This window comes from Cervus canadensis, chromosome 29, assembly GCF_019320065.1.
Source record: "Cervus canadensis isolate Bull #8, Minnesota chromosome 29, ASM1932006v1, whole genome shotgun sequence".
NCBI classification, from domain to species: domain Eukaryota; kingdom Metazoa; phylum Chordata; class Mammalia; order Artiodactyla; family Cervidae; genus Cervus; species Cervus canadensis.
The window spans coordinates 38550110-38577725 of NC_057414.1; the positions used below are offsets into that span (position 1 = coordinate 38550110).

The 27616-nt window shown below is 56.5% G+C and overlaps 4 protein-coding genes and 1 non-coding gene across 6 annotated transcripts; 1 reads left to right on the forward strand and 4 right to left on the reverse strand.

Annotated features, from left to right (window-relative positions):
* Positions 1-499: 499 nt before the first annotated feature.
* On the reverse strand, positions 500-9489 carry MTA2 (metastasis associated 1 family member 2). Its single transcript, XM_043451324.1, has 18 exons — positions 8769-9489; positions 7950-8017; positions 7487-7580; positions 5524-5641; positions 5330-5393; positions 5029-5146; positions 4649-4751; positions 4349-4448; positions 3990-4178; positions 3812-3886; positions 3621-3679; positions 3375-3472; positions 3126-3265; positions 2650-2878; positions 2250-2339; positions 1793-1911; positions 1560-1702; positions 500-1336 (listed from the first exon to the last, which is right to left on the reverse strand). The coding sequence occupies exons 1-18, from the start codon at positions 8794-8796 to the stop codon at positions 1171-1173; spliced, it is 2001 nt and encodes a 666-aa protein (XP_043307259.1). The 5' UTR covers positions 8797-9489; the 3' UTR covers positions 500-1170.
* A 73-nt stretch (positions 9490-9562) lies between these two features.
* Positions 9563-18778, reverse strand: EML3 (EMAP like 3). Of its 2 annotated transcripts, none has more exons than XM_043451322.1 (22): positions 18507-18778; positions 17483-17654; positions 17147-17404; positions 16948-17058; positions 15883-15950; positions 15592-15715; positions 15193-15363; positions 14930-14999; positions 14738-14848; positions 14403-14498; positions 13901-14056; positions 13597-13738; positions 13029-13180; positions 12823-12948; positions 12608-12739; positions 12090-12157; positions 11460-11548; positions 11291-11388; positions 11086-11173; positions 10492-10590; positions 10082-10212; positions 9563-10000 (listed from the first exon to the last, which is right to left on the reverse strand). In XM_043451322.1, the coding sequence occupies exons 1-22, from the start codon at positions 18526-18528 to the stop codon at positions 9797-9799; spliced, it is 2688 nt and encodes an 895-aa protein (XP_043307257.1). In that variant the 5' UTR covers positions 18529-18778; the 3' UTR covers positions 9563-9796. The 2 variants fall into 2 exon arrangements, with proteins under 2 accessions (XP_043307257.1, XP_043307256.1); XM_043451321.1 differs by having other exon boundaries at positions 17147-17407.
* Positions 18779-19207: 429 nt separating this feature from the next.
* ROM1 (retinal outer segment membrane protein 1) lies at positions 19208-21167 on the forward strand. The gene is made up of 3 exons (XM_043451325.1): positions 19208-19966; positions 20285-20531; positions 20635-21167. Exons 1-3 carry the CDS (start codon positions 19377-19379, stop codon positions 20848-20850), a joined length of 1053 nt encoding a protein of 350 aa, XP_043307260.1. The 5' UTR covers positions 19208-19376; the 3' UTR covers positions 20851-21167.
* Positions 21168-21250: 83 nt separating this feature from the next.
* LOC122431536 lies at positions 21251-21357 on the reverse strand. The gene has a single exon (XR_006266553.1). It is a non-coding gene; the product is annotated as a U6 spliceosomal RNA (small nuclear RNA).
* A 169-nt stretch (positions 21358-21526) lies between these two features.
* On the reverse strand, positions 21527-26386 carry B3GAT3 (beta-1,3-glucuronyltransferase 3). The gene is made up of 5 exons (XM_043451326.1): positions 26074-26386; positions 24778-24952; positions 23042-23402; positions 22585-22875; positions 21527-22003 (listed from the first exon to the last, which is right to left on the reverse strand). The coding sequence occupies exons 1-5, from the start codon at positions 26153-26155 to the stop codon at positions 21905-21907; spliced, it is 1008 nt and encodes a 335-aa protein (XP_043307261.1). The 5' UTR covers positions 26156-26386; the 3' UTR covers positions 21527-21904.
* Positions 26387-27616: the final 1230 nt, after the last annotated feature.

Sequence of the window (27616 nt, forward strand, 5' to 3'; positions counted from 1 at the left end):
TTGGGGATCCTTGAAGTAGCTGGAAAGTAGGTGGCATGAGCCTACAGTACCCTCCAAAGTGGACTACATCCCGCTCTGGCCTCTAGCAACTCCCAGAATTCCTTCAGTAAATAGAAGAGGGGAGGAAAAGTTGGAAAATATAGAAGAAACTAGACACACACACACCCTCCCTCCTATAGAATCCACTAGTCAATTTTGAGAACCAGCGCATCCCAACTGTTTTAATGAAGCTGGGCCAAGATGGTGCTTGGGCTGCAGTACTGTAGGGAGCTGGGGAGCAGTCTGGACTCCACAGGAAAGCAAAGTGGGAGCAAGCCACCTCTCCAGGCTACATATCGCATAAAGCTGTTCCCAGAGCAAGCCCCATCTACACCTTCTCTACTGTGTTTTGTTCTTTATTTTCCCCATCCAAGACATACACCCAAACACATAGACACACATCCCCTCCTACAGAAGCCACCACACACACACACAGAGCAGAGAATAGCTGAGCCAGGAGAAGCTGAAGAAAACAGCTTTTTATTTGTTACTATAAGAACCAATTACAGAATCCGAGGTTAAAAAAACAGACAAAAGGTCTTTATTTCTGAGAACTGGCGTACAAAAGGCAGAGGGGACAAGGGGAGGGAAGGAAAGAGCGAGCATAGGCTGGGATTGATACCAGCTTAGGGGCCTCAAACTCCAATTAGGAAAGTCCGGACACCGGACGGCAAGAGAAACCCCCAATTAGGAAGGAAAAAAAAAAAAGACATGGCAGTCATGGCAGTGCACGCCCCCCTCCCCCAACCAGATACCACCACTGGATATCTGTTTACTCTTCCCCTCGCCCATCCCCTTTCACAAAGGGAGGCAAAATTTTTAAAAAATTAAAAAACCATCCCCCCAAAACTGTCCAAGACAACTGTGGGTCCTACCCCCCAAAACAGGCTAGGTTCCCACAATGAGCCAAGTTCCTGCAGTCCGCCCTCCACCACCAGGCATGGAGAGGCATCGGAAGGGGACAAGCCTCCAAGTGCTAACACCAGAGGGCGCCCGGCCCCTCCAAGGACACACTCATTTGCTCCCTCCCTCCTCCACTCCTCATTCCCTTTGATACAAGAGGGAAGGGAGGCTAGGTGCCCTGTGCACCCACCCTCTAGCTTCCAGCCCACCTCCCTTCCCCACAGGTGCTCAATCTTCCAGGACAATGGGCTCGTTGGTGCTGGCAGGATGTGATGATGGAGGAAGAGGGCCAGGGGGCCGCACTGCCATCAGTGGTGGCTTCACCTTCAAGGGCAGATTGGGCCGGCGGGCAGCTCTCCGCATTTCCAGATGGGTCAGAGCCTTCCGCAGGGCTCTGGCCAGCAAGAGAAGAGGCAGCAAAAAAAACCAAAGACCGTCAAGGTGAAACTTCCACATTCCACTACAATTTCACCTTCCAGCCCATCTTTTCCTAGCACATGCCCCCCTTCAACCCAGTCTTCAGGGAGCTGGTTTTGCTCAGATCCTCCTATTTCCTTTCCCATACCCACCAATCTGGGTTGTTGACCTCTCGGCCCCTCCCATGGCGGGCTCCCTACCTGGTATCTTTCGTGGCCACAAACACCACAGGATTGGGTGCATCAGCTGGGTTGAGTTTCTGACGCTTGGCTGCTGGCTGTGAGCTTGAGCGAATCCCTGAGGCCAGAGGCCTTCCATTGGCAGAGAAAGGAACTCCTGCCATCTGGAAAAAGGCAGGGCAACACAATGAGAGGGGACTCCCAGGCACCTATCAAGATATAAAAGCCCACCCAACTTCACTTGGCCCACTCACAGTCTCATAGGCCCGTTTCACCATGATGCCCCCCAGTCCCCGGTTCTGGGTCAGCTGATTTCTGTTGATCGGTGTCTTGGTACCCCGAGGTGTTTTTGGTTTCAGAGGTGCCTGGGCCACTGTCAGAAAAAAATTAAAAGAAACCTTAGAGAACATTCACACTTTCTCTATGAATCCCTGCAAGTAGTGATGGGAGAGGGGTCTGACAAGTAATTAGCAGTATTTCAAAAGTCACATATGAACATGTTCTTATCAATCAGTATGCAGTTATACTGGATAGCTTATGAGAAGAACATTTTTATCCTACAAAAGTACAGTTAAGACTAAACCTCTTTGGACTCAGTGAGAAAGAAAGAAACAGAGAGAGAGAAGGGTCTTGATAATAAAAGCCAGACACCACCTAGTGGCTCCCCATCCTAAACCTACCCTGAATCCAGTCTAGCTCCCCATCCCTTACCCAGATCTTTGACAATAGTTGCCAGGGGCAGCCGCACCAGAGGGTGAATCTTCAGTGGAGTCTTGGCAGCCTTAGGAAGTCGAATGGAGCCTGGAGAACAAAGATGAAAGCTTTTGAAGAAGCGTCACTATTCGGGGGCCAGGAACCACGTCTTTTTGTTTCGGCCACACCGTGCAGCATGCAGGATCTTAGTTCCCTAACCAGGAATCGAACCTGTACCCCCTGCATTGGGAGCACTTAACCCCTGCACCACCAGGGAAGTCCCAAGAAACCATGTCTAATCTCTTAACAAATCCTTGTGGCCTACTGTCCCTGCTGTCATTAAACAACCAGAGGAAAACACTGGTCTCTGACCACAGCAACCCCAAACCTGCCACCAGCCCAGCACTCCTGCCCTTACACTCTGCCTTGATGGCGTTGGCATTGATAGGGGCATAGGGTCGTCGGGCAGCCCTCCTTGGCTGTAACAGGTCCCTGCACATGCGTCTGGCAAGACGGGTCAGCTTTGTGGTCTGGAGCAGGAATGTTTGCCTGTTCTTAGCCAGCAGCTTGGCCCGGTTGGCGCTGGTTGTATAGGGGGAGAGACTTTGGGCTTCCGGTCTGGACAAATGACCCCTCGAGTGTGGCTCCTGAAGGACATAGGATAAAGGGGAAACAAGTCAGTCACCAAGGCTCCCTTCTTCCACTGTCAGCAGAGGGTTTATTCCCTGATTTTGTTGCTGTCCTGACCACTTGGCTCCCCAGCCACTACCAAGTACCACCCCCGCCGCCCCCAGTGAAGCCATCGCCTTACTGGAGCTGGGTGTTCTGGCCTTCGCCTAAAGCTCACATCAGTTAGCTCACTGCTCTCCCCAACCTGCCCTCATCCATCCTTACTGTGGTGCCCCGAGCAGCCCCCTCAAGCTGAGTTGGGGTCTTCAGTCCCCCGTACTTCTTCCAGTAGATCCAACAGGAAGCACAGAGGCGGCACTGCATGTTGGGTGGGCCCCAGGCGTACCACTGGGCAGACTGTGTGGCTGTGGGAGCATGGAGACGAGGGAATGGTCAGGAGGTGAATGCCACTTGAGCCTCTCAGGCAAACACCCCGCTCACCCTCAGTATCCCTTATGCCTCTCTGGAACTCACTGTGGCAACTCTCACAAGTCAGGCCCTTTTGGAATCCAGCCCCATTCATGCCAGGTTTTGAGCCCACCGAGATTATCTGGTTAGGGTTTGGTTTGGTGCTAATGGGACAGAAACCAAGAACTGGTCAAGGAAAGACTTCCACTTTGTCCCCATGATAATCTGCCCGTCTCCTGTGCACCCCCCATTACTTAGCAAAGCACAGGTTAGGGGCAGAGAAAGGAAACATACCCTACCCATCATACTTACTAGGTAGGGATGTAGACTTGTTTTAGTTTGCTGTCTGCTTCAGCAGCTTTCAATCTTTTCTGCGGGAAGGAGAAAAAGAAAAAAGGATCAGAGCATCTCAGCGGGGGGTGGGCGGTGGGGGGGTGTCATCAACTTCAAAGACAGAGGTGAGCAGAGGGCCTCTGGTCCAGCCTCCCCAGCCCAGACCTTACCTGTTGAATGTATCGGTCTGTGGTTTTCCACATGTAATAAAACTGAACTATGCTGGCCAGTGACTTCCAGGGTAGCTGAAGAGACAGAGAGAAGAAGGGTGAGCTGGGATCTGGCCCCAGAGCCTGGTTCCCTCATCTGCCACCTCTTCCACCTCTCCTCCTAGCTCCAACCACTTACAAAGTCCTGGCGAATATCATTGAAATCCTTCCCGTACTTCTCCAGGGCCTCTTCAAACAGCATGGCCTCTGAGGCTGACCACTCCTCCATCTCATCCCGACACAACACTGGCCCGCCCTGGGGCACCAGGGTCGACATGGCCTTAGCCAGGTCATAGCCATTCCTCTGCAACGTATCCATCGCATGAAACTACAGGAAAGGTGAAAAGCAATGCTGACGACCTGAAACTCTCAGCACCACTCCCCTGCTGCTCTTTGAGTACTCCCCCACCTCAGATAACCTCCTCCCTGCAGAGTCCCGAGGCTCTGCAGGTCCCCACAAAACCCAGCCTACCCAACTCCCCACCAGCTTTTGCTCACCAGAGTGATATCTCGGGAGGCGGCGGCTGCACTCATGTGCAGGCTTGGCTGCCGAATGGAGCTGCTGCAATCTAGGGCTCTTGCGAAGGTCCCCACAGCTCTAAGAGAGAGAGTGAGAAGTCAGGGAAAGAAGAAAGTTCGAGTGGGCTGAGGAACCAAGCCAAATGAGGCGGGGGGAAAAAAAAAAAAAAAAGAACGACACCCAGGCCAAAAATAATTAAAGTCCATCTCTTAAGAACATGACTCAGAACTATGTCCACACCACCCACAGCCCATCTTCCCCATCCACCCACCCCTCACCGGGCCACCACGAGAAACTGATCAATCTGCCGGTCTGTGAGAGGGTTGTCTGGATCCCAGACTTTCATCTCCATCTTCTGTTGGTTGCGATTATCAGATTCTCCTGGGGAGTGGGGAAATGGTATCATCCAGGAGAAAAACAGGTGCCTTGACACGATACACCTCATCTCCTCCTTGGATTCCATTAGCCACCTTAACTCTCAGACTTCTCTTCCCAGTGTGCCCATCTGCCCCCTTCAGGCTCCTAAGGACTCATTCTACCTGGGTCGTTAACACAGAGCCAGGCAGACTGTGCACCACACAAAGCCAAGGCCCACCGCTCAGAGACTTCAATCTTAAGACATCCCAGTGGTCATAACCCAGTCTCTCCTGCTGCATACCCTCTGCCAGGCGATCTGGGATCTCAGCTTGGTATTTGCAACCAACTCGGATCTCTCCCTGATCAGCTAGAAGTGTCTTCTGCATAGGGTCAAACACCAGTGAGTAAAAAAAGCAGTCCTGGAGAGAGAAAGAGAGGAGGTGAGCAGGGCAGCAGTCCTCATGGGCAGGAGGCATGGGGCTTATCCGGAGTTCCCGAGACAGGCAGCCTGTCAAGCTCTACCTCATCCCAGTCAGACTTTCTTCCTGCCTCTCGGGGCAACACCCACTTCCCTCCCTCTTGTCCCAACACCTCCTTCTCACCTCCTTTTCCAGGTACTGGCTCAGGATGTCTGTTTCATTCAAGAGGGTCACACTGCATTTCCCCCTACAGGAGAGAGGTCAGAAAACCCTGGGTGAGCTCATTTCCTCTGCGCGGCATCTCCCACACACTAGCCCCTCCTCTCCACCTTCTAAGTAAGTGCATGCAAGCCACAGTGGCCCTGACTGCCCCATACCTTATGTGGGTGGCTGGTAATGATTCGAATTGCCGAGAAAGAAAAAGCTCTCGGTGTTTCAGTTGATGTCGCTGCTGTTCCGACACCCCTGGCTGCTTCGATTCCTCCTCAAACTCCCCTGGGAGATTTAGGAGGAAGAAAGCAAGTCAGAAACTAATTCAGAAAGAAGCCACCTTAAAAACTCTAACCCAGGGAAAATATTTAATGTTTTCCTCACATTCCCCAGGCACCTGCCTTCCATATCTTTACCACACCACCCTTACCTCTTAGCCCTCCCCTGTCGCCATCACAGGTGCTCCCAACTCTTCATCACTAATGAGTGCTCTTAAGGAAGAGCTGCTCAGGGTACAAGAGGCTTCCCAGGTGGCTCAGGGGTAAAGAATCTGCCTGCCAATCAATGCAGGAGACAGGGTTGGATCCCTGGGTGGGAAAGAAACCCTGGAGAAGGAAATGGCAACCTGCTCCCAGTAGTCTTGCTTGGGAAATCCCGTGGACAGAGGAGATGGCAGGCTACGTTCATGGGGTCACAAAGAGTCAGACACAACTGAGCAACTGAACACACACACGCTGAGGGTACAAAGGCTGCCACAGACACACACAGCAAACCCAGGTGCCAGTGCTCAGATACCACTCATATAGCACAAATCTGCTCACACCAGGCCCAACAAGAATATCGCACTTGTCTCTTTCTTAATAAACTAACCTGAGGTCCAGAAATTCAGTGAAAATAAATAAATAAAAGCATCACACAAGATTGTGTTTACCAGTTCCTCTGCAAATTTCAGGAGACTCTGCTCTTAAACATCACATGCAACCCCAACTCCCTTGGTTTCTACTTAGCTAATAATAGTTTGTTTTGGGGGCTCTCAAGGACAGTACCTCTCAAGCCAGTGCCAACACCTTCCTCCCCAAGGAGCTGCAACTCGCCCTGAAACCTTAGTGGAAAGGGTTAACTTGGTTGGGTGCCAACCAAAGAGGGAGGGGGCAGAAGAGCCACAGGCCCAGGCTCATTGGTGCATTGTTCCCAACCTCAAGGAGAAGGGGGGGCAGGGGTGTGCAGTAAGCTCCACCCCTTGCCTGTGTGCTCCGGAAACCCTGTGCTAAGGCAAGGGGGACCACACCCCCCACAGCCTTTCCGATTGGACAAGACCAAGGTCAGCCCCTGCCAGACAGGGCTGGAAACCCCAGAGGGCCAGAGAACTTGGTCGGCCCAGGTCCTCGTTAACCCCTTCACGCCCAATGCTCAAAGAAGCCTAAAATAAGGAAAATCATTTAGAAAGGAAGAACAAGAGAAAGGGGAATGAAAGCCAAAGCAGGAAAGGAAAAAGAAACTAACGAAAACGGAAGGCTGGGTATCATCATGAAGATGAAAGCCTCAAGAGAAGCAGGCTAGGCTGAAAAGAAAAGGGACAGATGTAAAATGGAGTACAGAGGAAGCTAGTCTAGGTGGGAATAGAGGAAAAATGCAAGAAAATGTCTCTGGCTTCCTATTTCCTCCCATCAATGTAGCCTTACCACCTCATGATCACACCAAAAAACCTGCCTTCCTGTTATGCAGACTTCTCAGTACAGTCTCTTCTCTTCACCCGACCTTCGCAGTCACCACCTATCATCCCAACATAACCGAAACTGTCCCCCCAGAGGTCTGCTTCTCTAAAGCACTTCCTCATCCCCGATTTAAATACTATCATCTCTTTTACATACACCATTCACAAAGGCAAACTCACAAATACACACTCACATACAAACCAAATTCTGGCTTTCCTTAGCATGGCCTCTCCACCTTGCTTCTAACCCAACATGTAAAAACAGGCCTCCCTCTGCAGACCAGGCACTTCCCACCCCCAAACTCACACCCCTGCCTTGGGCATGCTACAAAAGAACACCTGCAGGGACATGCCCAGGCTTCAGATCATGGGCAGGGGGAGACAGGGAAACTGGGGGTGGGGACAAAGACACTCACTGGCATTACTATCAGCCAGGCTGTTGAGGCTACTAGAAATGTCCCTTCGCCGGAAAAGGCACACAACCTTTGCCTCCACGTTTCCATTTGCAGTCTAAGGAGAGAAAAAACGGTGGTGAAAACTAATCATTTGAAAGTGGAAATGCATAAAGAAGAGACTAACACCAGTGAACAAGTTTCTAAAGGGTGTAAGAAAAACTCAAATTATGAATCAAGAGATTCACATTTAAGGACAGACTTCCAAATCCCTTTCCTCGGCCCCCAAAAAATCAGAAAAGTAAAGTTCCCACTAAGCTCTCAATAGCCTTTCCTGAATGCGTGGAATAAATGAATGAATGAATATGCATGGGTACTTAGGACAGGATTTGTGTTCTCTCTCTCATTCACCTGAAGTTACAGATCTCTGAAAAACGAAGAGGGAGGTTGGGGGTGGGGGGGAGTGGCGGGCCTCTGCTCCACTCACCTTGTTGAGCTCTTCAATCCTTCTAACCAGGTAAGGATTGCTGGAGGAGTTCTCAAAATAGACGTAATCTGTAGGAGGGGGTGGGGAAGAACAGGGAGGATCAGAGGAGTAGATGGGAGAGTCCAGCACCAAAGTGGGAGGAGCGAAAGGAGGCCTGAGTAGACCAAAAGGAGATAAGGGTCTAGGTAGAGAGGACGCTGAAATGTGGAAGTGTACAGACTAGCAGAAAATAATGGAGGGACATTCCGCCCTCCAACCCTAATCACCCAGTTGTTAAATCAGATTCTCCGCTCAAAAGTAAGTCTTAAGGAGAAGACAAGAGAAGCAGGGGCTTCCCCAGCAGTCCCCACAACTCAGCGATGGAGTTGCATCCCAGTCTCGGTCAAGAGAGCAATTGTTCACTCCTACACAGGGCCCCCACCTTTGCGAACCGAGGCGCACAATAACGCCCGGGAAGAGGAAACCTGGCCGCTCCCCCGTTGGTGGCCAAGCAGTCGCCCCGGCCCATCGCGCCCCCTGCCTGCCCTGTCAGCCCCTTTGGAACCACTTTCGCAAGCCCACTCCACGACCCCGGTGGCCCAGACGCTGCCCTGAGAGTGCCGTCGGGCCGCCCGCAGCCTCCCCGGGAGTCTCGGAGCCCGGCCGTGTCGCGATCCCCGCGCCCTCGCTCCCCATGCTCCCGGTTCCGGTTCCGGTCCGCGCTCGGGACCACGCCGCCCCAGACGCGGTTCCCCGCGCCGCTGGGAGCCGAGCCTCTCTGACCCCAGCGCCCAACCTCTGCCGCCCCGAGTCCCGAAGCCCCTAACGCCCGGTACTCACCCCCCACTCGGTACATGTTGGCCGCCATGGCCGTTCCCGCCGCCGCCTCCGGCCGCACAAAGGGGTCCGGAAGGCTCCCGAGGGCAGGACTCGAAGCGAAGCCCTGAGCGCGGGGCCGGCGCTTCACAGAAGTCTCAGTCAGGCCCGCGCAGCCGGCGCCTCCGCACCTCAGCCGTCGCGGCTCATCCCGGCCCGCGCTGTCGCCACCGCCTCTATAGCCTCACGCCCGGGACGCCGAGACCGGCGCCGGTCCGCTCGGCTTCTTCCGGAACGAGCTCGGATCCCGCCGGACCGGAGGCAGGCTGCAGCTACCCCCGCCCTCGCCGAGCCGCACCAGACGTTGGACTCTGAGGGCCGCCGCGAAGACTTGCCGGCCCGCCTCGGGGTTCGCCTCCTTCCGGAACACCTTCGGCGGATCCGGAGAACAAGGCCCAGCACTCGGCTTCGGTCGGAGAGCAAGACCGCAAGCTCGGCTACTTCCGGAAGAAGTTCGGCTCCCTCCGGCCAACCGCGGCCCGGCACTCGGCTATTTCCGTTGCGGCTCGACCCCGCCTCCGAGGGCGGGGAGAGGAGTTGGGCTTAACTCTCTGCTAGCCGGAGTCTTGCAGCTCCGCCTGCGGCCGCGAAAGACTTGAAGCGCCTTTGCGCTTCGCAGTTATTTGCAAGTGGCTTTGCCTGTTATTTGCATGAACAGTCCACCCTCCCTCACCTTTTCCGCATTCCCCTTTGCCTTCCTCCCCACCCTCATAAAGCCCCGAGGCGCCCAGCCGCGCCCCACAAAAGGACCGGGAGGCGACTTTGCTTTTGGTTTATTGCCCCTCAGCAGGCAGCGGGAGTCAGGGCCCAGGCTGGGACTGCCCGGCTGAGCCAGCGGGTCTATACAGTGTGTGCAGGGGTGCCGCTCGCCCCCTCCGGGGAAATGCGCTTTTGGGAATGTCTCGAAGTCGAGGACAGGGTCGCCCCGGTCCTGGGGGATTTGGGTGGGGCAGGGCCACACTGGAGGGCCGGTGGGTCCCGTCCGGCAGGGGTCAGACGTCAAGAGAGGAGGCAGGGGACAGGGAGGGGGTTCGAGAGGGCGTGGTGGGCACCGGCCCCGTGCCCCCAGCGCCCAACACTCGCCACTGGAAGATGCTGGCGTCCTTGCCGCCCAGCGAGATGAGGTGCGAATCGTCGTGCGTGAACCGGACGCTGGTCACGTGGCTGCCGTGACCACCGTACACAAGGCTCGGCGCCTGGGCCGGAGAGAAGTGGAGCTACAGCGGCCGCAGAACCCCGGCCGCCCGCCCGGCCCCGGAGGCCCCAGGAGGCCTCACCTTGGCGCGCGCGCACGGGTACTGGAAGAGGTGCACTTTGCAGAAGTCATCGGCAACGGCCACGACGCGCTCGTTGTGGGAGCGGCACAGGGAGTTGATGTCGGTTCCATCCGAGCCATCTGGCCACACGCCTGTCACAGCAGCCGGCCTCAGCCCGACCTCCCCGCCCCCATCCGCGGTCCAGAGCTGCACCATTTCCCTCCCCAGCTCAGGCAGCCCGGCCACCCACCCACCACGTTCCAGGCAATCCTTCCCAGTCCCGAGGGCCGGCCGGGGGTGCCTCTTGGGTTGGATCTGCCAGTTTCTTGACGTCCACCCCCTACACATGTCCAGCATTCCGAGCCCCAGGCGGGCTGCACCTTGTCCCCCCACGCTCCCGCAAGGTTCCGCGGCACGGTGCCCCTGCTCACCGTAGACATGGAAGCCCAGCACGCAGGTGTAGGTGGCCCACTCCCGGTCTCGGCTCTCATAGCGATTCCTCAGCAGCTTACAGCCTCCAGCCACGTCCCCTGGGGAGAGGGAGCCCACCCAGCTCAGTTCTCACCCTGCCTTCCATGGGGAGGATGACATAGGAGACCAAATTGGAAAGACTGGCTTGAGGCCACCGCGTGTGATCTAGTCAGAGTGGTAGCCGTCAGCCCAGGGCAAAACCCAGCCCCTTGTGCTTCCCGAGTTCTCATCTGAAGTTCTCCTCTCTAGATAAGTCAACCCCTCCACACCTGTCCTGAGAAACTTTTCCAAAACAATCTTTTTCCTAGTACATTTTTCAACTCTCTTAAGGCCTGGTGGGAACAAGACATGGTGTTAAACTGTGTGTGTGGTTTTTCTGTCCAAATGACATTTCTCCTATGTGTATAAACTCATCTCCAACCCCTCTATCTGACTGTCCCTCTACTGGGAGCTCCCCGACAATTCCTTCATCCCCTCCCAAACAAGAGCCCACACACATAAATAAAACCCACCCCAATTCCCTTCTCCTCATGCCCTCCCCTACTGTTACTCACAGTAAAGGATCTCATAGTCCCCAGAATTGGACATGATGAAGTTCCCATCCTTGGACCAGTCAAGGTGAGTGATGAAGCTGGAGTGACCCTGGGAGCAAGGGTCAAGAGACTAAAAATGCAGCTACCATTTCCCACCCCCCACCACCAGAAGGGCATTAGTTTACCTGCTATGGCAATGCCCCACCCTCCACCCCAGCTTCCTCACCACACAGCGGCCAAAACGGCTGGACTTGGCACCATCACTGGAAACGCTATAGATGTAGATCATGTTGTCATGGGAACCGATGGCCAGGTACAACCCATCTACAAAGACAGTCACTCAGAGAGGGAAGGGCCAGGGATGAGTCTAGGTCCGGGGTGGAGGCAGCTCCCACCTGGGCTGTACCGAACCACTGAGAGCTGCTCATTGCCATCGGTGATGTCAGACACGATCTCTCTGGTCTCTGTGTCCAAAACCAGCCACCTGGAAGGGAAGGAGGTGGAAAACAGGTGTGAGGATACCTGTCCCTAGCAGGGTACAGGTTGGCAAGTCAGAGAGCCTCAGAGACACCAAAGGAAAGGCTATGATACAGGCAGAGAGGTTGCCATTGCATTCATATGCTGGGAAGTGGAAAGGGGCTAAGTGCAGATAAAAGCTGAGGGGCTCCTGTTACCTTTCGAAAAGGAGTCCAAGCGCCCAAAGACAGGGCTCTGTGGATTCTGTAAGCTTGTCACTTCCCTGTGTTAGTTTCCCCTATGCCCCGCCCATCCCCGCTGCTCCTCTATCCGGAGCTGCCACCTCCTCCACTCCCAGAGGAGGGGGAGTGGACGGGGGAGGGTGTGATGACAGCTGCCACAGGAGAGCAAGGGAGACCCAGGCTGCAGGCAAAAGCACTGAGGAGTGGGAGGGTGCAGTTGGGGCTCCTGAACAGGCAGCGATCACAGTCCTCCACCGCCCCCCCATTACCAGAAACCCTTCCCATACCTCCTGCTTTCCCCTCCCAGGAGTTCTGGCTCCCTCTCACCTCCCTGTGTTCAGTCCTACAGCCACAACTGCCCCACTGGGGTGGAAGTCAGCACAGAGACCAGTCTCCTGGGAGAGGAGAGAAGGTGAATTCAAGAAGATGCCATTCAAGTGAGGGAACTAACATGGATACCTTGTCATCTTGATAAAACGGCAAAGCCTCCCCCCTTCCAAGGAGAAGAGGGACAGGAGACCTGGGATGGTAGGCAGGGTGCCTCTGGAGCCTAAACAGAGGTGCTACTCAAAACGCTTAGTCACCAGAACTGATACCCCCAGCTGTACCGGAGATTAACATTAGTTGCCGTCTCAAGAGGTCTAGGGGTTGGGGGGCTGACAGTATTCGGGGACACTGGCACCATCAGTACAGAAGAATAAATATTTTAGCAGCCAGTACAGTCACACCAGTGCAAGGTGGCTGCCTTTGGGAGCAAAAGGGAAGCGGATGTTGGAGAAGGAGTGGGGGCCACAGAAGTCACGGTGGGTGTGACAGCGAGGATCCGGGGACATAGAGCTCTCCACCTTGAGGTCGATGCTCCAGGCCAGCGCATGGCCCTCCCCGTCCCAGAGGCAGAGCTGCCGGTCATGGCCACAGGTGAGGAAACGGTTCTGGAAAGGATGTGTGCAGAGCCCCCAGAGCTCATCCGTGTGACCCTGCAGCGGAGATCAGGTTGTCATCTCTGCCCCTCCCCTACAGCTCTTCCCTCCCTGCTCCCCGAAACCCTTGACCCCCCAACCTGGATTACAGGGGAGAAGCCCTGGGCCAGATCTCCCCGCAGCAACGCATTCTTCGTGGTGCCCACCAGCAGCTCAGAGCCAGGCCCCTCTGCAATGGCCCGCACAGCCCCAAAGTGTTCAGGAATCTGCAGGGGGGCGCAGAATGTCAGGTGCCCCCGCCCATTCCTCATCCCCCTCCTTCCCTTGACCCCAGGCCAGCCGTCACCTCCGCCTCCTGAAGGGCCACCAACCCGGGCCCCCACTGGACCAGCCGGCGGTCCCGCCCACCACCACTCAGCACAGTCCCGTCTCGCCGGAGACACAGGGCGAAGATGGAACCTTCATGAGCGTGGGCCTGGGCCACAATCCCATAGGTCTCTGTTGGCAAAGTCCGGGTGGTCATGCTTATAGGGTGCAGGGAAGGAGGGAACAAGAGCAGCCTAGGCGGTCACAATAGAGTAATAACTCCCAGTTGCTAAGTGCCCACTGAATGCTGTCTCTGATCCTTGGCTCTTCTCCCCAATTTACAGACTGAACAACCAAGGTTCAAAGAAGTGAGGTAACTTCCTAAAGGCCAGAACTAGAGGTGAACCCAGGACCTTGTAGACTCCAAAGCCCCAGCCCCCTCCCTTTGCCATGCTACCCACTACCCTTCTATTCTGGCTGCCTAGACAGCCCCACCCTCTGACAGAGCCCATCAACTCCCCAGGTAAAAGGATGGGAAATCCTCTCCTCTGTCTTCACAGACCCTCTGGGGAGCTAGCCTTCCAGGATGCCACCCCACCTCACAGTACCTTTGGCCCCGCCCCTGCCTGGGGTCCTGGAATCCGAGAGGCTCCGCCCCCAGGTGAGGATGTTCCCCTCTGAGTCCCCAGTGAGAATGTCTCCATCCGGGAGGAACACGAAGCAGGGGATAAACTTGGGCTTCTTGTATTTCTAGGGGCGAGGCGAGCAGAGAGCAGAGGTCAAAGGGTAGGGCAAAGACTACAAGTCACAGGACCACTGTGAGTTGGGTAGCATTAGGGTCTACAGTACACAGCCCAATGCTTTCATCTGCACTCTGCCTTCCCCCCCATCCCACCCCCATCCACGCCTCACCCCAAAGACACCCTGTTTCCTGGTGAGGGTCCCATTCCCAGGAATCCCTGTTCCACCATTCCAGTTCCAGAAGTGGACGTGGGATTTCCCACTGGTGACGATGCTGCTGCTGTCACGAGGGTTGAAGCCAACGGCGAGGACTGAGTCATTTGTACTCTGAAGGGAAGATACTAGATTCAGCCACCCCCAGCCCTGTACACCTTCATTCTACCAGACTTCTTCAATTGGCATCCTGATGACTGGTCCGCTGAGGTCCAGAACCCTCAGGACAACCCTTCCTCCAAGGCCTGGTCCCCTAAGAACGCCACTCTCAGTCACTCGCTAATGCCTAACACATCCCTCATGAGGTCAGAACCTCTGTGGTCCCCACTTCACAGCCTCAGAGAGGCTAGGAGGCTTGCTCCAGGGGACCTGGCCAGAAGGGAGGTTCGTGTTTGGGAAATTTGCAGCTCTCTGCACCCCACCCCGCCCGGCACCCTGCCAGGCCCCCTGGACACCTCACCTTGATCTCAGCCAGCTTCGTGCCCCGGCTGCAGTCCCACACCGACAGCATGTGCTCGTTGGAATCATCCACCACACAGAGGAAAGCGCCCTGATCCTGAGGACAGAGAACACACCGGAGGGGCTGAGTGAGGCCTGGCGGTCATGGGGTTCATGGTCTAAAGGAGGTGAGGGGCGTCATGACAGGCTGAGAGAGCAGAAGGCGCCACGTGTCTCTTAGGAGAACCAGCTGGGCAGGGCTCAGGAAGGCCAGGACTCTGAGGCTTCCTGGTGAACTACAAGAAGGGGGTTCCCAGACAAGGAAACGGGGGCCTCGAGGTGCTAGGGCCAGCTCACCGCAACTGAAAAGGCCAGGGCCCCCACACCCCGCTCAAAGGCCCCCAGTCCGATCTCCTGCAGCTTCAGCAGCGTCTCGGAGTCCCAGACGTGAACCACAGGCTGCAGGGGCTGGTGGAGGAGGAGGAGGAGTCAGGGGCGTGAAGGAGGGCCGGGCCGGGATCTCACCCTGATGTTGGACTGTTGCCTTACCTTTCCATCTTTATCCACGCCGGCTGTCTGTCCTGAGGCTACACGCACACCATCAGGGTGAACAGCCAGGCTAAGTGGGGGAGGAGACACTCTAGGGAAGGGGGTCGGTCTCTCAAGACCACCCAGGACACCGTCCCTGGGTCTGCAGAGCAGCAAGCCCACTCTCCTCTCCTGCTTCTCCACATCCACCCAAGACCCTCTTTCTGCCAAGCCTGCCCTCCCCACGCATAGAGCTGCCCACTCCCCAGCCCTGGGACCCTCACCATCGAACGCAGTCCGTGTGCCCCCGGTAATGTCTCTGGCCGCCACCTCCAGGGCCCCCGGGGCCTCCCCCGGGCCGGTACAGCACCACCACACAGGCGATAAAGTAGACCACCTCCCCAGAGCGCAGCACGAACAGATTAGAGCGCGAGTCACGACCCCGGTACCCATACCTGGAGTGGGGATCACAGTCAAGGAAAGGGTTGGATCAAGGGCACAGTGAGGAAAAGAGGAGAAAGAACGAGCTCCAACCAGCAGCGCCACTGGCAGAAGGTAGAAGGGGAGGATTCAGAGGTCTCCCTCTCCTTGCAGACCCAGGAGGAAACCCTAAAAAAGCAGGGGGTGGGGAGGTTTCATGATGGGAAGGGTGGTTGCCAGGGAGGGTGAAGGGGGAAGGATACACCCAGTCAAGGCTGAGGGTCTCCGGGGGTGGGCCGCTGGGCAGCTCCTCCAGGCTGCGGATGCCAGACGGGATGTACATGGTAATGGGGCGGCCTCGGAGGAACATCTTCACTGAGATGCCTTCTACAGAGAAAAGGAGCAGGTGTCAACCACCGTCCTGCAGCTTCCCTGCTAGGAAAGTCAGGGCAGAGCTCCAACCAACATACCTCACAGCTCCCGCCCCCAAACAGCTCCTGGGGCTGTAGCCCCAACCCCATCATCCAAGTTCTTCCAGATCTACCTGGACATACCTAAATTGTAATTGCTCCTCCGAGAGCCAGGACCTCCCGGGCTGGAGAGGGGGTCTTTTCCCCCACGGCTGTTGGGCAGAGAGAAAAGCACAGGGGCTGCGGTCAGGTCCCAAGACAGAACTGAGGAGGGGCAGGACACAAGAAAGGAGATTACCCTAGAGAACACAGTCACCTCTGCACATTTTAAGTTTGTATCGTGAGCAGCGAGGGCTCTGGAGTAGATGGGCTCCGTGTAAGGTGTGAGAAGACTAAAGGGGCCAAGCACGGCTGTAAGAGGCAGTGTGTAACACTCTCCTCCAGACCCCCAGGCCTTTGCCTATCAACCTTTTCATTTCTCCATCTGTAAAATGGGCCCATAGTGACTCCAGAAGTTACCTCAGCCCTGCCTCTTGAGGATCTGAGAGGTCAGCAGGAAAGTCTTTATCTCTCAAGGGGAAAGTGAAAGGTGAATTCCAGAGATCACTGTCATTAGAGGATAATAAGATGACAATCTCTCTTCCGAGAAGAGGCCAAGGATGAGAATGGTCAGGTGTCCTGAAGCCTGTATGTACACACTCTGAGACAATCCACTGGGCTTTCCCCCTTGCTCTCTAAAGCGTGGCAGGCTGGGGTGGGGGAAGAGAGTTGAACTCTGAGGAGTTACCCACGGAAACCATGAATACTTTTGGAAAACCCTCTTGGGAACTTGAAAGGGATGCTGGGATACGGTGGGGAGGGACGGGGCAACGGGAGTCAGGAAGAGTTGCGTTGAAATCCTGGCTCTAGCTGTGTGACCCCAGGCAAACCACTTACCCTCTCTGAGCCTGCTTCCTCACCTGGCCAATGAACAGCATGAGACCACCTACCCCCCAAGGATGTCGTGGGGACTGAATGAGGTGGAGGAGGTCGAGGGGTTGGCACCGTGTCGGGCACACAGTAGGCGCCCCAGGAGCGCTTGTTCCTTTCCTCCTGTTGGGCAATGAGGCCCCCCACCCCACCCAGGGAAGGCAGGTGAGGGATGTGGAAAGTCAAGAACCTGAGCCTGGGGTGGGGTGGGGTGGGGAGGGCAGGGGGAGCCTCGCCCACCTCTCTGTGCTCCCTGACCGCAATAACAGGTTGGCCGAGGAAGCTGCCTTCCGGGAGAGTTTCTGGCGAGGCCGTTCTGAGGGGGATGAGGAGGAAGAATTTCTCCGGGGCCTGGGCAGAGCACAGTGAGCAGGTGAACGTCATTCCCTGGGCTCCAGTATCTGCCCTCCCCTCCCAGCCTCAGCCACAGGACACTTACGTGTCAGTGCGCTGCGGGGGCTGAGCCAGCCTGAGGATCCCCGGGGGGCCAGGGGAGCCCGTGCCACTGCTGCTGCTGCCCCCTCCTTCAGACTGGGTCCCACTAGGTTCTTCACTGCCCCCTGGAGGAGCTGGGGGTCCGTTGCTCAGCCCGGGGGGGCCAGGCGATGGTTCCACCTCCACCTCTGCTTCCGTCTGGGTGCCTCGGCTCACCAAGGAGGGGCTGCATGTGGGTGGCAGTCCTGGGGGGGCTGCGGGGCTGCTGGGGAGACAGTTCATCAACCTGATGGCCCTAGAGGCCCCATGGAGGAGGAGGAGGGTGTGACCACGTGCATACCTGTCCCTCGGAGGGCCCAGGGTGCCAGGGTCCTGCAAAGAGGTGGGGGGCGCCTGCAGCCTCAGCAGGCGAAGAGCTTCTGCCAAGGCTGCCTTCACCAGCTCCATCTCCTTCTCCTGCACCTGAAGCCGCCGGCTCAAGGACTGCAGGGCCTCCTGAGCCGGGCCCTCACCTGGGAAAGGGGCAAGAAGCCGTCAGCATGCCACCCCCCCCTCCCACCACCCCACACACACACCTGGGGAAAGGCTTGAGGGAATTCTCTCCCCTCCTAACTTTGCATCTGTCCAATAGGACGCCCCCTGCTCCAAGCAACTCCAGGCTTGGACGCGCTCCCAGAGGGGAGGAGACGATGGGAAAAGGATCAAGGGCCTCCTTCTGGCAGGGCAGGCGAGGAACCTGGCAGAGCTCCCTTCCTGCTGCCTGTCCCAGCCTCCGCAAAGACAGGGAGTACCATGGAGTACCAGGGGGGAAATATGGAGTTCTGCCGAGGAACGTGGGAACCACAGACGGAGGCGCAGTGCTGGATGAGGGACGACAGGGCCCAGCCCAGAGTAACCGCAGGACTCCAGGGAAGGCAGCGAAACTGCGAGGGAGCACCAGGAGAGAAGCGGGGGACTCAGAGGACAGTCATCCTGAGCACTCAGAAGAGAAGAGGTCCGGAGTGACAGGAGAGGGTTAGCAGCGGAGAGCAGAGGTCCCAGCGCAGGTTCCAGGGTAACAGAGGAGGTCAGGAGCAAAAAGACCCAACAAAGCAGGAAAAGCAGCCCAGGCTAACACAGGAGGTTCGGAAACTTTGCAGGGGCCCAGAGTAACACTGGAGGCAGGATGGCGTTGGCGAAGTCCGAAATGACAGTTGAAGGACCCAAGTAACTAGGGGGAGCGGCCTGAGGAACAGTGGAGGATGCTGGAGCCCCCGCGGCCAAGGAGCACGCGGGGACGCCCGGGACAGCCGTCGGGCAATGGCAGCGCCAGAGCGGCCGGCGCTCCGGGAAGGGGCACGCCGCCCGCCCCGCCCCGTACTCACCGGGCCCCCCGGCCCCGTCCATCCGGCCCCCGGCTTGCTCCGAGCGGCGGCGGCGGAGGAGGAGGCGTCTAAGCCGCGGGGGCCATGGCCAGGGAGAGGGGAAGGGGAAGCACCCCGGGGCGCGCGCGCGAGGGAGCCGAGCCACCCCCCCGGGGGCGCTGTCGGGCGCGGGCAAAGGGCCTGGAGGGGGCGCTGTGGGGAGGGGGCCGCAGGCTCTGGGGCTCGCCGGGGCCTCGGACTCTCCCGGGGCCGCTCTCGGCTCCCGGGGGTGGGGTGGCGGGGCCGTCCCGGGCCCCAGCGCCGCAGCACAAACAGGCCCCGGACGCGGAGCCGCCAGGAAGCGCGGGAGGGGGGGCGGGACGAGGGGGGGGCCGGGCCGCCTGGTAACCCCTCCCTGTCCGGGCCTCGCGGCTCGTTACGGGGGCGGGGCCAACCCTCTGACCTCCCCCCGCACCCCGGGTCCCCTCCGGCCACCACCCTCCAGGCCCTTCCGGGATCCTGGCCCTCGGACTCCCTGGGGACCCGGGAAGGAGCGCGGGGCCCGAGGTCTCCGCCCCCAGCCCCTAGCCTCTGGGGGGCTGAACCGACCAGCCCCTCCCCACTTCCGCGAGGGGGCAGAGGCGGGGTCACGAAATCGGCCCTTTGCCCGGGGGCGGGGCTTTCCCTCAGGGGCAAAGCCGAGGCATCCCGAACTGGGACTGGCTGGGGACCCGGGGCGGCGGGTTATTAAGGCTGTGGCGGGAGGATGCCCAGGGTATTGGGGTCAGGGTGGCATTAGCCCAGCTCAAGCCGGGCAGGGCTGACGCAGCATCCTGCCACGGCCAACCCCAGCCCCTGACAGCTCTGCTGTCCCTCGGGCAGAGATGGGAGATGGCGCCGGTGCTGCCCCTGCTCCTGCCCCTCCAGCCCCGCATCCGTCTGGCGCAGGGGCTCTGGCTCCTCTCCTGGCTGCTCGTGCTGGTCGGTGGCCTCACCCTCCTCTGTAGCGGGCACCTCCTGGTCCAGCTGTGGCACCTTGGTACCTTCTTGGCTCCCTCCTGCCCATTCTCTGCCCTGCCCCAGGTTGCCTTGGCGGCCAGTGCAGTGGCTCTGGGCACAGGACTGGTGGGCTCAGGAGCTAGCCGGGCCAGTCTGGATGCAGAACAATACCCTCCCTGGCGAGGGGTCCTGGGCCCGCTGCTGGTGGCTGGCACAGCGGGGGGCGGGGGGCTCCTGGTCCTTGCCCTGGGACTAGCCCTGGCTTTACCTGGGACTCTGGACATGGGGCTGGAGGAGGGCCTGGGGTCTGCCTTGGCTCACTACAAGGACACAGAGGTGCCCGGACGCTGTCAAGCCAAACGGCTGTTGGATGAGCTGCAGCTGAGGCACCACTGCTGCGGCCGTCATGGCTACAAGGATTGGTTTGGAATCCAGTGGGTCAGCAACCGTTACCTGGATCCCAATGACCACGACGTGGTTGAGTGAGTGATTTGCTTCTCCCGTCCTTCTCCTCCTCCTCTTCTCTTTCCTTGAAACCCCACCTCACCCAGATAGGCCATTGAGGGAAAGGGGCCAGGGCATGGTACCAAACTGCTCTGGGCCCATGTTTGTAAACTGGAGATGATAAAACTACCATCTCACAGAGTTGTTGTAAAGATAAGTGAATTACGCCTGCCTGGCATAGTAAAGCAGCCGGTAGTGTTTCCCTTGTTTTTCCCTTCTCAACTTCTGTGCCCTGCAGCTTCTCCCCCAGGCCTCCATCTCCAGATATCCTAACACCCCTGCCCCTCCCTTTGCAGCCGGATCCAGAGCAATGTGGAAGGCCTGTATCTGATTGATGGGGTCCCTTTCTCCTGCTGTAATCCCCACTCACCCAGACCTTGCCTGCAAAGCCAGCTCTCAGACCCCCACGCCCACCCCCTCTTTGATCCCCGACAGCCCAACCTCAACCTCTGGTCCCAAGGATGCCACGAGGTGTTGCTGGGGCACTTGCAGGGGCTGGCAAGCACACTGGGCAACATGCTGGCTGTTACCTTCCTGCTGCAGGTGAGTCAGCAGAGAGTCTGAGGCCTCCTCACCGCCTCCAACCCAGGGACCCCTGGAACTGCTGACCCTTGTTGACCTCTTGCCTCTTGCTTCCCCCCCACAGACTCTGGTACTTCTGGGCCTGCGGTACCTGCAGACGGCACTGGAGGGGCTCGGAGGAGTCATTGATGGGGAGGGAGAGGCCCAGGGCTACCTCTTTCCTGCTGGGCTGAAAGACATGCTGAAAACAGCTTGGCTGCAGGGAGTAGGGCCCCACAGGCCAGCACCTGGGGAGGGCCCCCCAGAAGAACCTCCCAAGGAGGGTCTACCTGAAGCCTAGAGCTTAAGGTGGGGATGGGGTGGGGGGAAGGGGAGGGATGGACAAGACTGGAAAGCTCACAACTCCTTATAGACTCCCCGTGAGGGAGGGGGGAATCTGGGATTAGAGGGTTAAGGACAGTCAGTGAGCTAGACTGGGGTAGGAGAGAAAATCAGGTGTCCTAGGGCCTAGTCCATGGCCAGAACCACCAGGGGACAGAAGACAAAACCAAGGTGGTGGAAATGACATGGGAAGGCCTGGAGGCTACTTCTGGTGCACAGACTCAATAAAGCTTTTGTTTTTTTTTTTTAATTCTTTTTTTTTTCCATTTATTTTTATTAGTTGGAGGCTAATTACTTTACAATATTGTAGTGGTTTTAAAAATATGGAACGCAAAAACAAAAAAAAAAAAACAAAAAAAAAAAATATGGAACGCTTCACGAATTTGCATGTCATCCTTGCGCAGGGGCCATGCTAATCTTCTCTGTATCGTTCCAATTTTAGTATATGTGCTGCCGAGGCGAGCACTCAATAAAGCTTTTGGACTGAAGCTCCTAATCTTTCTCTTCAAGAGGGTGGGGGGCCCTGAAAGAACTGATTTCCATCTGATGGAGAAGTCAGGACCCAAGGGTTTTGACCCTAGTAAGAATTAAATGCAAGAACCTGACGTGGGAAGTGAAGGAACACAGAGGCCCCGCCAGGTTGAGAGTTTTTATTCTGGAGGTAGGAGGAGGGGGTCAGCATGCTCAGGTGGGGAGGGTCCAGCCCAGCTCCTCCAGCACCCCCAGCGCATGCCCAGCCCCAATAAGTTACCCAGTGACTCAGCTGCCCTCCCTCCTGAGTCTGTCTGTTTTCTGCTCCGCCCCAGACAGGGCCAGTCTGGTTCAACAGGAGGGCTGTTTGTCCCTAGCCTGGGAGCAGTGCCGCATGGCAGGCCAGGGGAGGGGCTGAAGGGGCGGAGGGGCCGCTCCTGGCTCTGAGGGGTCAGGACTTGGAAAACCACATCCTGGGCGGGCCAGGGACCTAGTCCCACAGCTCTGTGCCTGGTGAGCTGGTGGGCAGGGTAGGGCCGCCATCACACCTCGACAGCTGGGTCTGAGCCGCGGCCCTGCCGCTGCAGCTGCTCCTCCTGCTTCATCTTGGGCTTCTCCGTCCGCGTGTGCCACACCAGAACCTGTCCAGGGAGGTTTCAGTTAGAGCCGGGCCCAGCCTCAGCCAAGCCTCTGGGGCACTCAGGATAGAACGAATCCCCCCACCTCCTAGACACACACCATGTTGGCTGCCAAGTATGCAGGGCAGGGGGAGGGGGAGGCTTTAGTGCTTCTCAAAGTGTTAGTTGCTCAGTCATTTCCAACTCTGCGACCCCATGGACTGTAGCCTGCCAGGCTCCTCTTTCCATGGAATTCTCTAGGCTGGAATACTGGAGCGGGTTGCCATTCCCTTCTCAAGAGATCTTCCCGACCCAGGGATCGAACCCAGGTCTCCTGCATTGCAGGTAGCTTCTTTACCATCTGAGCCACAAAGGAAGCCAGTGCCTCTGAAATGGGGCTTAATCCCTTACCCACTCTCTGTCTCAGGGGTGCCAGGAGTCTACTTTCCTTCTCTGACTTCCCTTTCAGTAGAGTAAGCAAGCTCTGCAGGGTCTCTCCTTGTTCAAACACCCATCCTCGATCCTGCTCGGCAGGGCCTCATTCCTCTCTCCCATCTCCTGTCCATCCCAGAACCAGGTTTCTATGCCCACCTCCATCCCCTTACCCGAGTGCAGTTGGCAGCCCGCGGCTCCAGGTCCTTGGGATCTACAAGGTGGCTCAGGAGACTGCTCTCCAGATGGCCCCGAGGAGCGGTAGCATCAAACCGGGCATTGGGTTTAGCCAATAGCAAAGACAGGGCAACAGCAAATCCCGCCATATCCACTGGGAAGGGCCTGTTGGGCTCCCAGGCCGTGTGGAAACCGACAACCCGGCCATCCTGTACGCGAGGGCCCTCGAATCGAAGGCCGCCCACTAGCCCCACAGGCCACACTGAGACACCACGGGTCCAGCGCATCTAGCAGAAGTCGGGAAAGAAGAGACAGGAAGTGGCCCGGAGGAAGAGGAGTAGCAGCAAGGACCACTTGAGGCACTCTGCCCCACCACTCGCCACTCCCCACCCAGGGAAAATGATGACTCGGGTCCCACCGGGCCTGCTTCCCCCGCCCCGTGCCAGCGCTCACCTCCTCAAAGAGTTCCCGGCTGTAGGTGTTGTCATCGTCAGCAAAGTACACGACTCCCCGGGTACCTGGTGGGGGTGGGTCCTTCTCTCCCCCAACAGCACCCCCTCCTCTCCGGAGCCAGTCCAGGGCCCTGTTCCGTTGCTCTACACCTCGGGGCCGAACCCAGCCTGGCTCGCCCTCCCGGAGCCGCTGGGCCTTGGGGGTGAGGACCGCCAGGTGTGTGAAGAGGAGGCCAGAGGCAGCCAGCAGCCCAGAGACCAATGGGGTGGGGCCCTCAGCATCCTCCACCAGCAGCCAGTGCAGCCGGGGCACCAGGCTCAGGGTCTGGGACAGCCGCACCAGCTCTGCCTTCTGCACCAACCTGCAGGGGGAAAGATGCAGGAGGGAAGGGGTGGCCACCACTTGCCCACTCCAGCAGGTACGTATGTCTTCTTCTGAGCCACTCTTAGCACCCTCACGACATTTCCCTGACCAGCTCCCAAACTCCGTTTTTTTTTTTTTTGGCTGAGTAGCTCAGCATGTGAGATCTTGGGTCCCTAATCAGGGATAGTACCTGTGCCCCCTGAAGTGGAAGCGCAGAGGCCTAATCACTGGACCACCAGGTAATTCCCTCACCTGCCCTGTAATTTTTTAAATTTTTATCTTTTTGGTTATGCTGCATGGCATGTGGGACCTTAGTTCCCTAACCAGGGATTGAACCTGTGCCCCTTGCATTGGCAGCATAATCTTAACCACTGGACTACCAGAGAAGTCCAAGTCTCCTTTTGATTTCTGGTTCTATAGACAATACAGAACCAGAGTCTGTGGTGGGGGAGTCTTCTAGACACTGTCTCCTGATGTCTGTCGTTGCTGGGCAGAGGGCAGTGCCTTCTTAGACCAAAATGATTGAACCAAGGTCATCCCCGAGTCTCTTGTAAGTTTCTTTGCCCTTCAGATGGGCCTGCTGGCCCCAGGGTTGACAGTGTGTGCGTGGAGAGTGGAGGGTCTTAAGATGCCTAGCCTAGGTGTGCCTGCCATCTGATTCCAGGCAGATGTCAGCAAGCCCTTTTGGCTCCTTTCAAATCCACATTCCCCCCCAAAAAAAAACCAAACAAACAAACCACATTCCCCAGTTGGTTTGTATCACTAATAAAGCTACATTTTATTTAAAAAAAAAAAAAAGGAACACACTTAGCACAGTGTGGGGCAGAAAGTAAACACACTAAATAACAGCTGGTGTAACTATTTCAAGACCACCATATGACTGTATGGCCAAGTCCTTCTCTACTTTATGTTAGTCAAGGGGTTCTCAAACTTCCTCACCAAAGGTTCCCTAAGGAGACAGAGTGAACTCACTTGGCAAATTCAGAATTTCTTTGAAACTTTATTGTTGTATCTTAAAATTTCTCAGGAATTTTTTACACTACTTCACGGCACATCCCTGTCTATATTCTTTATCTTTTGTCCACACCACATGGCATGCAGGATCCTAGAGCTCCTAACCAGGGATTGAACCCGCACTCCCCACTTGGGCAGCCCAGAGTCTCAACCACTAAACCACCAAGCAAGTCCTCCCATCTATTGTAATAGAAAAAAACAATTTCCCCAAGATCTCTGAGTAACGATGTGGTTCATTTAGTCTGACATTTGGTAATGCCTTAGCCTAAGGTCCAGTGCCTCCTCATCATCAACCAGAAACTCATCATCAACCCCAGCCTCTTGGTCCATGCAGATCCTGGGTGCATCAGAGCCCATACCTGGCATAGGTGGGGGTAACAACATAGATAGTAGGCAGAGCCTCGGGTTCAGGGGGCTGGGCAGGGGCAGGGGGTGGGCGACGGAGATCGGCTTGCAGCTGGGAGATCCTCTGATCCTTCTGCCGAAGCTGCTCCGCTGCTGCCCGCAGGGGAGGGAGGCAGTCACATGGCTGGCCTGGTCCCAGGAAACAGGGATGGGGGCAGAGAACCACAGGATGTTCAGCATCCCAAAGGGCCATTAACCTTCCCATTCAACTAACCAATGCGGGGCTCTCCTTACAACTGTTCTAACAGCTTTTCTACACCCAGGGTGGTGAGGAACTCACTGCCTTAATTAGCAACGCCCCTCCAACTTTACAATTGCATCCATTACAATTTTCATGTGTCTATTAAAGTGATCACCTGCCTCCTTTCTACCTGCTGGGCCTAATTTTGCCTTCTGGAAGCATAACGAACAAGTTGATCTCCTAAAACAGGGGCAGTCTTTCAAATACCTGAGAATCATGCAGTGGCCCAGTCTCTAAATCCCTGCATAAGAGGCAGGGTTCAATCTGTTCCGTTGGCTGTGTGACCAAAGACTCATTAAATTCATTGATTCCATCACTGGATAAATATTTATTGAATGCTCCTCCTGGGAGGCACTGCCTTAGGTGCCCGGGCTGCAGCAGGAAACCAAACAGACATGGTCCCTGCCCTCATGGAGGTTTCAGTTTAGTGGAGGAGCTGGACACTAAGCAAAGAAACAAATTAATAAAATTATTAGAAACTGTGGTAAGGGCTATGGAGGAAACAAATAGGAGGGAGACTTAAAAGAGAACCCAGAGTAAGAAGAGTGACTTTTAGGTAAGGTGGTCAAGGAAGGCCTCATGTAAGCGAGGTGAGACCTGAAGGATGAGAAAGAGGCAGCTGGGGAAGAACTGGGAGAAAAGCACTACAGGCAGAGACAGGTTAAGTGCTTGAGAGCAACGAGCGTGGGGTTTTCGAGAAACTGTCATGAAGCCAGTGTGGCTGGAGCAGAGCGAGCGAGAGGGATGGGAAATGGGGTTAGAGAGGCAGACGGCGGCGGGATCACGCGGGGCCTGGCAGGCTCTGGGAAGGAGTCTGATTTCATCCGAGGTGCGGCGGGCAGCCGCGGTGCGTTCTGGAGAGGGGAGTGTGCCCAGGGGCCGCAGAGGGGCTGTCGGAGGACCGAGCCGGATGAATGGGGTCTGCGCGGGGTTTCATCCCCAGGGCGGGATGCACAGCGGTGGGATGCCCTTCGGCCGACTAGCCGCACCCCCGCCCCGCCCCGCTCACCGAGCTGCACCAGTGCGTAGAGGAGGCCGGCGATCGACACCAGGAAGTAGGCGAGGAACACGTTCTTCAGCTTCAGCTTCATGGCCGCGCCGCCGCCGCCGCCGCCGCCGGGGCAGGCGGGGTCCGGCGGGGACAAGGGGTTCCCGCCCCCCGCCCGCCCGCCAGCCTGCAAGCCCCGCCCCTGCAGCGGCCCCGCCCCGTGTCCCGCCCTCCTCACTCTCGCCTCGAGCGGCTCCCAGGAGCTAGCGCTGGCAGCGCCCGTCTGAACCCACTTCCGGTCAGTCTGCACACACCCCCCCCTTCCCTCTGGGTAATTTCCGGTCCCATTGCCTAGTTCTGGGAACCACGGGAGTGGGTGACGTCATATCCGGCGTGTCAAGCGCGCGTGGCCGGTGGTCAGGAGCCAGGTAAGGTACCGTGGGAGTGGCTTGAGACCCTCCGCCTTGATCTCCAGTCCCTGTGAGCATATTTTCTTTCTTTTTTTTTTGGAACATATTTTCGTACATTCATTCACTCACCCATCCACCAGTCCCTGCACGCAGTGTAACATTAGCTCAATAAATAATTGCTACACGAATGAGTGAAATCTACAGCCCTGCCAAGCCTAGACAGCATATTAAAAAGTAGAGACATTACTTTGCCGACAAAGGTCCATATAGTCAAAGCTACGGTTTCTCCAGGAGTCATGTATGGATGTAAGAACTGGACTATAATGAATGTTGAGCACGGAAGAATTGATGCTTTTGAATTGTGGTGTTGGAGAAGAGTTCAGAGTCCCTTGGATTGCAAGATCAAACCAGTCAGTCCTAAAGGAAATCAGTCCTGAATTACTCATTGGAAGGACTGATGCTGAAGCTAAAACTCCAATACTTTGGCCACCTTATGTGAAGAACTGACTCTTTGGAAAAGACCCTGATGCTGGGGAAGATGGAAGGCAGGAGTAGAAGGGGATGACAGGATGAGATGGTTGGATGGCATCACTGACTTGATGGACATGAGGTTGAACAAGCTCCAGGAGTTGGTGATGGACAGGGAAGCCTGGCATGCTGCAGTCCATAGGGTTGCAAAGAGTCAGACACGACTGAGCAACTGAACTGAACTGCCAATCCTGTGCTCTGGTTGTCTCATATAATCCTCACTATAATCCTTTGATAATTTTAATACAATTTAGGATGTCTGTGTGTTAGTTGCTCAGTCGTGTGTGACTCCTTGTGACCCCACGGACTATAGCCCTCCAGGCTCCTCTCTGGTGGAAGTAGGTAGCCATTCCCTTCTCCAGGGGATCTTCCAGGAATTGAACCCGGAACTCCCACATTGCAAATTCTTTACCGCATGAACCAAGGAAGACACAATTTAGAATACTATCACTAAAAATTGATGTTGCAGAATTTTGATCATGGCAAAAATGCAAAAACATAGTAATATAATTAACTGGAAAATAGCAAAGGGCATTTCTGGCCATTTCATTAATGATTAATCAACCTCTTGTAGATGTTCTAGTATGTCCACTTGGAATCAGGTCCCTTTCTGGGATGAAGAGTTT